The 12,221-nt window shown below is 31.1% G+C and overlaps 1 protein-coding gene across 1 annotated transcript; it reads right to left on the bottom strand.

The window, feature by feature from the left end:
* Positions 1-630: 630 nt before the first annotated feature.
* On the bottom strand, positions 631-11,796 carry SOX7 (SRY-box transcription factor 7). The gene is made up of 2 exons (XM_040348091.1): positions 11,475-11,796; positions 631-1,936 (listed from the first exon to the last, which is right to left on the bottom strand). The coding sequence occupies exons 1-2, from the start codon at positions 11,701-11,703 to the stop codon at positions 1,083-1,085; spliced, it is 1,083 nt and encodes a 360-aa protein (XP_040204025.1). The 5' UTR covers positions 11,704-11,796; the 3' UTR covers positions 631-1,082.
* Between the last annotated feature and the right edge of the window lie 425 nt (positions 11,797-12,221).

The raw sequence follows: 12,221 nt of genomic DNA, 5'->3' as shown, positions 1-12,221 counted from the left end.
AGTATGGATAGACATTGGGGCAGATCCTCAAAGAAATTACGCCGGCGTATCTGTTGATACGCCTCGTAATTTTAAATTTTGCGCGTCGTATCTTTGTTTTAGTATCCACCAAACAAGATACGACGGCATCTGTGTTAGATCCGACAGGCGTACGCCTTAGTACGTCGTCGGATCTAAGATGCAATTTTCCGGCGGCCGCTGGGTGGCGTTCACGTCGTAATCCGCGTCGAGTATGCAAATTAGCTATTTCCGACGATCCACGAACGTACGAGCGACCGTCGCATTCTTTTACGTCGTTTCCGTTCGGCTTTTTCCGGCGTATAGTTAAAGCTGCTATCTGGTGGCGTACTCAATGTTAAGTATGGCGGACGTTCCCGCGTATCATTTTGAAAATTTTACGTTGTTTGCGTAAGCCGTCCGTGAATGGGGCTGGAGGCCATTTACGTTCACGTCGAAAACAATGACGTCCTTGCGACGTCATTTGGAGCAATGCACCCTGGGAGTTTTGACGGACGGGGCATGCGCAGTTCGTTTCATTTAAATGAAACACGCCCCCTACTCGCCGCATTTGAATTCCGCGCCCTTACGCCGCGAGAGATACACTACGCAACTTACGGCGCAAATTCTTTCAGGATTCAAAGATTTGCAAAGTAAGTTACAGCGGCGTAGCGTATCTCACATACGCTGCGCCCACGCAATTGTATGTGGCTCTGCCCCATTCTATCTAGGTGCCTACAAAAGCCTCCTCAGATACCATAGCTAGCCAGAGATGGAGGTCTCTATCTTACTGCTCAGCACTAGATATTTTTTTTGACTAATTATTTTTATGTCCAGATATAAGCATACAATAATCTTTATGTACAGGATTTCCCTTCACATATAGGTTCCACCAAACCATAGGACCCCATCAGTGTGTCAGTAGTGAGGAGAGTCACTTAGCTGCATTGAGAAGGTCTCATCTTGGTGTGAAGGTCTCATCTTGGTGTGACAACAACCCTGAGAGGTACAGTAAGTGTCCTTAGCTTAGTCTACACAGCCATTTAATACTGTCCAGTCCATGCAAAGTCCTTCTCCTGGTGCTTCTAGGAGACGCTATAGCTGTTGTAATAGGTGGCAGTGGCATCTGCCAGCACAGATATAAGGCTGGTCTCTTGGGGTGGCTGTAGGTCCATAGACTGGGACACCTGGACATGGGCACTCACTGTCATTTCACTGGGCTCCACTATGGCCGTGTTTAGGTATTGGTCAAACTCATTCCTGTCCATGTCCTCCAGAAGTTCAGCCTGACTGATGTGCTCAATGCTCTCATAGTGGGGGTGATCGGGTGGGGGGGACAGCTGGCCAAGGTGGCCATGAATCTGGTAGCCATGGTGGTGTATAGAAGGGTAGCTGAAGTAGCCTGGGGGACAATTGGGGGGGATCATTGGTGGTCCAGGCATTTGGCTCAGGTGACTGCAAAGGATGGGGCTTCTGGAGTACTCAGGTGGGTAGCTGGTGGCATTCAGGTGAGGGTGGTGGTCCTCAGGGCAAGATGAAGGGTAGAAGCTCTGCTCTTGGTCAATGACCTCCAAAGGGGACATCTCTGGTGGGGTTGGGAGGCCATAAGGGTAGGTCTGTTCATGTTTACTGACTCCATTCTGGGACTCCCTATAACTTCTGATATCCTGCAGAGTTGATGCAGAAGAGTAGACCCCACTGTCATCCTTATCCACAGTTGTCCTGCAGCTTCTGCTGTCTGGCACAGAGTTCTGGTCCCTGGAGAGGCTGCTGAGCAGAAAGCCAGTGTCCACCCTCTTACAGATCCTCTTGATCTGCTTCTTTCTTCTGGGTCTGTACTTGTAGTTTGGGTAGTCCTGCATGTGCTGGACTCTCAGCCTCTCAGCTTCCTCCACATAGGGCTTCTTCTGGGGAGCAGACAAGGCCTTCCAGGATTTTCCTGCACATCAAACAGGACACAAAAAGAAAACAGTCATTAAAATTCAGGATGTAGCATGGAGGATGTACAGATCAACAGCCCAGGTGTCAGGTCATAGGAAACATGTATTTTTAGCAAACGACCACAGAGATACAAAGCTTTCCTGAAACCCCCCCATGATCAAATATCTTCATGGGGTATCATTTACAAATAGGTGCTTTTTTAATAATCATAATGACACTGATAGTAATAATAATAATAATAATAATAATAATAATAATAATAATAATAATAATAATAATAATAAAAATCCTACTCCTTCTACTACTACTATACTACTAATACTATTATTATTATTATTATTATTATTATTAATAATAATAATAATAATAATAATAATAATAATAATCCTACTACTAATAATAATAATATTCCAACTCCTTCTACTACTATTATTATTATTAGTAGTAGGATTATTATTATTATTATTATTATTATTGTTATTAATAGTTATTATTATTATTATTATTAGTAGTGTCACAATTTGACAATTTGGGAGATATTCTTGAGACCCATCAGCTAACAAATGTTTATTATTATTAGTAGTAGTAGTAGTAAAAGTAGTAGTAGGATTATTATTATTATTGTTATTATTATTATTATTATTATTATTATTATTATTATTATTATTATTATTATTATTATTATTAATAATAATAATCCTACTACTACTAATAATAATCCAACTCCTTCTACTACTATTATTATTAGTAGTAGTAGGATTATTATTATTGTTATTAATAGTTATTATTATTAGTAGTAGTAGTAGTGTCACAATTTGGGAGATATTCTTGAGACCCATCAGCTAACAAATGTTTCTTCTTATTATTATTAATAGTAGTAAAAGTAGTAGTAGGATTATTATTATTATTATTATTATTATTATTATTATTATTATTATTATTATTAATAATAATAATAATAATAATAATAATCCTACTACTAATAATAATAATCCAACTCATTATACTACTATTATTATTAGTAGTAGTAGTAGGATTATTATTATTGTTATTAATAGTTATTATTATTTTAGTAGTAGTGTCACAATTTGACAATTTGGGAGATATTCTTGAGACCCATCAGCTAACAAATGTTTATTATTATTATTAGTAGTAGTAGTAGTAAAAGTAGTAGTAGGATTATTATTATTATTATTATTATTATTATTATTATTATTATTAATAATAATAATAATAGTAATAATAATCCTACCCCTTCTACTACTACTATTATTATTATTATTATTATTATTATTATTATTATTAATAATAATAATAATAATAATAATAATAATAATCATAATCCTACTACTTTTACTACTTCTACTACTATTAGTAATAATAATAACAATAATAATAATAATAATAATAATAATAATAATAATAATAATAATAAACATTTGTTAGCTGATGGGTCGCAAGAACATCTCCCAAATTGTCAAATTGTGACACTACAAAGGATCCAGCCAACCTTTTGCACATGTTATTGCACATCGAGAAATAAATTAATATGTAGTTTTCTGCAGAGCAAACGAATTAATATCTGAGCCTGTTGTATCCTCGAATTGTTTTTCACATTGTTTGTTATATTTTGTTTACAAAATCATTTTTTTTTTGCAATTATATTATTTATTTATTCATAAGACACAACAACTGGGTGCAGTTCAAGAATTTTGTTAATTTCCGAAACTGTTTTTTTTAAATATTTTTTTATTTTATATTTATATATTTATTTATTTATTTATATTCAACAAATAGACTTCAGGGGAAATGTTAGCTGTTTTTTTTTTTTTTTTTAGTCTTTATTTTAGTCTTATGCATATATAGATGGACTTATATAAGTTCAATCTATCCAATCTTTTTTTTAGATAATTAGACAAAAAGGTTTTCATTTGTGTTTTCTATTTAAAATCTTGTTAGAACGAAACATACAAAAACGAAAATTCAAAATACTATAACGAGATCATAGATAGATCCGATTATGATAACAATATCAAATACTAACTAGGCATAGCTAGATAGATACATAAATGGACAGATAGACAAAGGTACATAGATAGATAGATAGATAGATAGATAGATAGATAGATAGATAGATAGATAGATAGATAGATAGATAGATAGATAGATAGAAGACAGATAGATAAACAACACAGACATCCAGAGGCTGATTTACTAAACGAATTAAGAATGTTTTCTCATAAAAATGTGTAAATATTTACTTCACTTATCCAATCATGTAAAAAGTGTTTGCACATAATTGGGTTTTCAAAGTAAACGATAATTAGCTTTTTACAAGATTGGATAATGAAAATAAAAAATTTCACAATCTGGTGCATTAGTTTACCGGCTCCTTAGTAAATCGGCCTCAATATCTCAGCAGTTAGTGACAAGGAAGCGAGTTTTATCTGCACATGATTGGGTGTTGATAGTAAACAGGAACTTGCTATTTACATGATTGGATAATTGAATTAAATATTTACACAACTTATTTGGTAAATCCGACGAATGTTATATAATAAATAAAATACATGCTCCCTGATTGCACTGTGGTTGCTATATTATTATTAGTAGTAGTATTAATATTATTATTATTTCTGTGCTTAACTTCTTTATTTATTAGTTCATGCTAATATTATTGTTTCCCTATTATTATTATTATTATTATTGTTTTTATTATTATTTCTGGACGGAAGTTCTTTATTCACTGTAGTGGTTATTATTATTATTATTATTATTATTATTATTATTATTATTATTTCTGCAGTGACGTTCTTTATTTATTGGTTCTTTCTATTTTATTCTTAGTCGTAATAATAGTCGTAGTAATAGTCGTAGTAATAGTAGTAGTTTTTAATTTTTATATTACTTTTGTGGATTTTTTCTTTCAGTGTTGATGATTATTATTATTAGTAACGTCATTATCATTTATTTTATGGAGTATTTTTTTATTCATTATAGTACTATTATTATTCATTGTTTTGTTTGTTTTTACTAATACTTTTCTGGAGTTATCTTTTCACTGTTGAGACTATTATTATCATTACTACTACTACTACTACTACTACTTAAAAGTTATTTTTCCATTGTTGAGGCTATTATTATTAATGGTATCATTTCTTCTATTACAGTACTTGTTTTACTTCTACTTTTCACTGTTGTGGCTTATTATTAATATTATTATTTCTTCTATGGAGTTTTTATTTTATTATTCACTGTTTTTGCTATATTGCCATTGTTATTTATTTTTTACTTTTACTACTACTTTTCTGGAGTTATTTTTTTCACTGTTGTGGCTATCATTATTATTAATATTATAATTTCTTCTATGGAGTTTTTTTTTAATTATTATTCACTGTTGTTGCTTTATTGTCATTATTATTACATTTTTATTTTACAACTACTTTTCTGGAGATATTCTTTCACTGTTGAGGCTATTATTATTATTAATCTCTTCTATTTATATTTTTTACTTCTACTTTTCTGGAGTTATTTTTTCACTGTTGTGGCTATCATTATTACTATTACTACTACTACTACTACTACTACTACTACTACTACTACTACTGCTTACAACGTTATTTTTTCATTGTTGAGGCAATTATTATTAATGTTATAGTTTCTTCTATTTATATTTTTTACTTCTACTTTTCTGGAGTTATTTTTTCACTGTTGTGGCTATCATTATTACTATTATTACTACTACTACTACTACTACTACTACTACTACTACTACTACTACTACTACTACTGCTTATAAAGTTATTTTTCATTGTTGAGGCTATTATTATTAATGTTATAGTTTCTTCTATTTTTTTTTTTTACTTCTACTTCTCTGGAATTATTTTTTCACTGTTGTGGCTATCATTATTACTACTACTACTTATAAAGTTATTTTTTCACTGTTGTGGCTATTATTATTATTATTATTATTATCATTATTATTATTAATAATAATATTATCATTTTTTCTTTGGAGTTTTTTTTTTAATTCACTGCTGTTGCTATATTACCATTATTTTTTTCATTACTACTTTTGTGAAGTTATTGTTTTCTCTATTGATGCTATTATTATTTGTTTTATGTGGAGTTTTATATTTAATTGTTTATTCACTGTTGTTGCTATATTACCATTATGATTTATGTATTTACTTTTTTTCACTACTACTTTTGTGGCGTTATTGCTTTTCATTTTTCACTAATGATGCTATTATTATTTCTTCTGTGGAGTTTATTTTCTTATTATTTATTCACTGTTGTTGCTATATTACCATTCATATTTATGAACTTTTTTTCACTACTACTTTTGTGGAGTTATTGTTTTCACTATTGATGTACTCCTTCTGTGGGGTTTTTTTTTCTCATTATTATTTATTCGCTGTTGTTGTTGTTTTCATTAATGATGATATTAGTATTTCTTCTGTGGTTTATTTTTTATTCACTGTTGTTGCTATATTACCATTATTATTTATTTATTTACTTTTTTCTACTACTACTTCTTGTGGAGTTATTGTTTTCACTATTGATGCTATTATTATTTCTTCTGTGGAGTTTATTTTTTTTTTTATTATGTATTCGCTGTTGTTGTTTTCACTAATGATGCTATTATTATTTCTTCTGTGGAGTTTATTTTTTTTATTATTATTATTTATTCGCTGTTGTTGTTGTTTTCACTAATGATGCTATTATTATTTCTTCTTCTTCTGTGGAGTATATTTTTTATTTTTTATTCACTGTTGTTGCTATGATTTTTATTGTTGTTTTTTTTGCTCTATTAGCTTCTGTGGAGTGGCCCTGTAGCTCATAGATTTGAACCCTTTCCGGAGCGTCCAGCAGGCTGATAAGAGGGAATGTGGCCCTGGTGTCTGCAATCAGTCAGCTTCCTCTCTCTTCTCACAGAGTTCAGCCAGAACTTCACAAACAAGTGTACAATCCCTGACTGCACCCTCCATGATCCCTACTAATCCCTGCAAAGACTAGAAGAGCCCACAGAGAGAGCAGACAGTCCCAGGCACACCATTCATCTCTATAATCTCCTTTTATACTGTTTTTTTCATTCTCTACCTTCCTCCATGTGCTCTTCATTGCAGCCAGTTGTCCCCCCTCTGTCACCTATTTATGTCTTGTACCCCTATGTGTGTAGAATGCCCCCCTTTTATCACTTTTTCTGTTAGAAGGGGGCAATGTAGAAAATAAATCCCCCCCCCCCCCATCACCATTATTTAAGTATGTGCCTTATCTATCATTCCTAATTTACAGGAGAGGAGCCCCTGTGAATAAATCCCCCCTGTGGGTTCAATTTTATTATTACTGTAATATTTATTTATGATTATTATTATTATTATTATTATTATTATTATTATTATTATTATTATTATTATTATTACTTTTACTATTACTATTATTATTATTACTACTACTACTATTATTATTATTATTACTATTATTATTACTACTATTATTATTATTATTATTATTATTATTATTATTATTATTATTATTATTATTATTAAACCCTGTATAATAATAATATTTAGCAGATCCCTATAAACTATTACTTTTACTATTACTATTATTATTATTATTATTATTATTACTACTACTACTACTATTATTATTATTATTATTATTATTATTATTATTATTACTACTATTATTATTAATAAACCCTGTATAATAATAATATTTAGCAGATCCCTATAAACTATTACTTTTACTATTATTATTATTATTATTATTATTATTATTATTATTATTATTATTATTATTATTATTATTATTATTACTACTATTATTATTATTATTATTATTATTATTATTATTATTATTACTACTATTATCATTATTATTATTCATAAACCCTGTATAATAATATTTAGCAGATCCCTATAAACTATTACTTTTACTATTACTATTACTATTATTATTATTATTATTATTATTATTATTATTAAACCCTTTATAATACTAATATTTAGCAGATCCCTATAAATACAGCACTGATAAATCCAGAGTCAGGGAGACAGCATGTTACAGAAAAGTTTATACCTTTGCCACATGTTATAGGGGAACTACAGGGCTGTCACAGCATGCTGGGACTTGTAGTTCTCATGAAGCCCAGGATTTCTATAGAAACTACATGAGAACTACATGTCCCAGCAAGCTGTGGCAGCCCTGTGTATTATAGGCACACTGCCTGCACTGCACTCCTGGGTCTTCCTATATGATCACATGCTAACAACAAAGAAACTGCTACACAAAAAAAAAAATCTTCTTCCTGTAGGATTGTTGTCAGTTAGTGATCCATAGAAGCAACCAATCAACGTGCAGCTTTTTAGAGAATTAACCCCTAATGTGGCATAGGAAGCACAACTATCTCTCTGTTTTGTCTCGTTTCCTATTTCAGGTGTGCTTCATGTGTATGTATTCCTCCTGTCACAACTTGACAAACTCTATTCATTCCATATGGATACATTTATTCTAGTGAATGCAACCATGATCAAGAATACACGTTTGTGGATAGACAGAGAGAAAGCCTGGGAGGATTATCTAGAATTAATAATACTTAGGAGAAGAAAGATGTGGGTGTATGTGGGATAGATAGATAGATATATAGATAGATAGATAGATAGATAGATAGATAGATAGATAGATAGATAGATAGATAGATAGATAGATAGATAGAAAGAAGATTGATAGATAGATAGATAGATAGATAGATAGATAGATAGATAGATAGATAGATAAAAAGAGTATTAGTAATTGAAAATAATAATAGTTTTGCTGAAATCACACTCCTCTCTTTCCTATATACAAAGAAAATCATATATAGATAGATAGATAGATAGATAGATAGATAGATAGATAGATAGATAGATAGATAGATAGATAGATAGAATACACGTTTGTGGATAGACAGAGAGAAAACCTGGGAGGATTATCTAGAATTAATAATACTTAAGAGAAGAAAGATGTGGGTATATGTGGAATAGATAGATAGATAGATAGATAGATAGATAGATAGATAGATAGATAGATAGATAGATAGATAGATAGATAGATAGATAAAAAGAGTATTATTAATTGCTAATAATAATAGTTTTGCTGAAATTACACTCCTCTCTTTCCTATATACATAGAAAATCAGAGATGGATAGATAAATAGATAGACAGATAGATAGATAGATAGATAGATAGATAGATAGATAGATAGATAGATAGATAGATAGTTTATTATTAATTACTAATAATAATCGTTTTGCTGAAATCATTCTTTTGTTTCTTATATACAAAGAAAATAGGAGATGGATAGATGATAAATAGATTTTTAATTGCTAATAAGAGAGATAGATAGATAGATAGATAGATAGATAGATAGATAGATAGATAGATAGATAGATAGATAGATAGAATAGTATTAATTGCTAATAATAGTTTTGCTGAAATCTTTCCTCTCTTTCCTATATACATAGAAAATAGATTATTAATTGCTAATAAGAGAGATAGATAAATAGATAACATAGAGATAGATAGATAGATAGATAGATAGATAGATAGATAGATAGATAGATAGATAGATAGATAGATAGAATATTATTAATTGCTAATAATAAAAGTTTTTCTGAAATCAATCCTCTCTTTCCTATATACAAAAAAATCATAGATAGATAGAATGAATATTATTAAGTGCTAATAATAATAGTTTTGCTGAAATTACTCCTCTCTTTCCTATCTACAAAATACAGAGAAGGATGGATAGATAGATAGATAGATAGATAGATAGATAGATAGATAGATAGATAGATAGATAGATATATAGATAGATAAATTGAGTATTATTAACTACCAATAATAATAGTTTTGTTGAAATCACTCCTCTCTTTCCTATATACAAAGAAAATCAGAGATAGATATAATGGATATAATGATAGATAGATAGATAGATAGATAGATAGATAGATAGATAGATAGATAGATAGATAGATAGATAGACAGACTGAGAGGATTATCTATAATTATTAATATGTAAAAGAAGAGAGAGGGGTAGGTTGATGCAGAAAGAAAAATAAAATATATAGATATATTTTATAATAGATAGATAGATAATAGATTGATATAGAAGATAGATTTTGGCAAATTATTATAGTTGTGATGTTAATAGATTTGTTCAAGAAATAGTCAATGAATGTGTACATTTCTGAATATATCTATATAACGAAAAAGTTAGAAGTTGGATATAATGATAGATAGATAGATAGATAGATAGATAGATAGATAGATAGATAGATAGATAGATAGATAGATAGATAGATAGATAAACAGATAGAGAGATAGATAGATAGATAGATAGATAGATAGATAGATAGATAGATAGATAGATAGATAGATAGATAGATAGATAGATAGATAGATAGATAGATAGATAGGATTATCTATAATTATTAATACTTAAGACGAGAGAGGTAGGTGAATGCAGAAAGAAAATATAATAGAGAAATATTATAATAGATACATAGATAATGCTTTGTTCACAAATGGGTTGAGAATGTTCAATAAAATAAATTAAAAAAGTAATTTTAATTATTAATAATGTGCAAATAATATATATATACAAGAACTTCACATGATTGGATTCTTGAAGTGAACATTCTCAACTCATTTAGTAAATCAGTCCCTAATTACTATCTAGATTTTTATTTATTTACAATAATTCTAAAGGGAGAGATGTCGATGGAAAGGAGAGTAAAACATATAGATTACATATATAGAAAGATAGATAGATAGATAGATAGATAGATAGATAGATAGATAGATAGATAGATAGATAGATAGATAGATAGATAGATAGATAGATAGATAGATAGATAGATAGAGAGGATTATTTATATTTAGTATATAAAAGAAGATAGAGAGGTAATTGGATGCAGACATTTTTCTAAAATAGATAGATAGGCTAAGAGAATTATCTATCATTATAATACTTAGAGACAGTAGTAGCTAGATGCAGACATTACATTGAAATGTATAGATTGTGTAATAGGAAGATATAGTTATCTATACGAGAGAATTATCCACTACTACACTACTATTAATCGTATTATTATTCTTTTTTTTAGAAAACGTAGCATACATATAATAAGAATATATAGATAGACTGTGATATATAGATAGATAGATAGATAGATAGATAGATAGATAGATAGATAGATAGATAGATAGATAGATAGATAGATAGATAGATAGATAGATAGATACACTGTGATAGATAGATAGATAGATAGATAGATAGATAGATAGATAGATAGATAGATAGATAGATAGATAGATAGATAGAAAGATAGACTGTGATAGTTAGACTGATCGTTAGAATGTTCTCTGGCTAATAATTCTTAGAAGAAGAGGTAGGTAGATGTATGAAATGCCAATCAGTGGGCCGGTATCACAGAGAATCCTCCAGCAGATGAGGTCCCACCACCAGTGGCCCCCCCATATCTTACCCAGCATCTTGCTGAGCTCCGCATTGTGTAGGTCGGGGTTTTGCACTGCCAGCCTCTTCCTCTCATCCTTTGCCCAAACCATGAAGGCATTCATGGGTCTCCTGATCCGGGTCTCTGAGCCTTTCTCCCGGGGGGACCTGTGGGGGGACAGTCCATCTGAGAGGTCTCCATCCATGGTAGAGCAGTCCAAGCCTTCGGACCATGAGTAGGAAGCCATGAGTGCAGCCATAGCTCCTTGCTGAGTGTAGTCAGGTCTCCTTCCTGGTCGCTTGTGACTCTCCCAGGCACTCCTTAAAGAGTGTGCAGACAGTTCCTGGCAGCCCGGGTCATTTATCAGCTCTTGAGAACACGTTTCCTCCAATGAGTAAAAGTCAGAGCTCCTCCCAAGAGCTGGGAAAAAAACCTTACCTCCAGCCCCAGGCTGTAACTGCTCCTCCAACACCAAGAGAATGTGCTTCAGTCACCACACTCTACTATACATTGGCATGCTTTACTTCCTACAACCTGTCCAACGTACACCAAGGGGTCCTACATACACCAAGGGTCCTACATACACCAAGAGAATGTGCTTCAGTCACCACACTCTACTATACACTGGCATGCTTTACTTCCTACAACCTGTCCAACGTACAACAAGGGTCCTACACCAAGGGTCCTACATACACCAAGGGTCCTATACACCAAGGGTCCTACACCAAGGGTCCTACATACACCAAGGGTCCTACATACACCAAGGGTCCTACATAC

This window comes from Rana temporaria, chromosome 4 (genome assembly GCF_905171775.1).
Source record: "Rana temporaria chromosome 4, aRanTem1.1, whole genome shotgun sequence".
Classification (NCBI taxonomy): domain Eukaryota; kingdom Metazoa; phylum Chordata; class Amphibia; order Anura; family Ranidae; genus Rana; species Rana temporaria.
The sequence above is the reverse complement of the archived record's forward strand: the minus strand, read 5'-3'. Positions and strand labels throughout refer to the sequence as shown.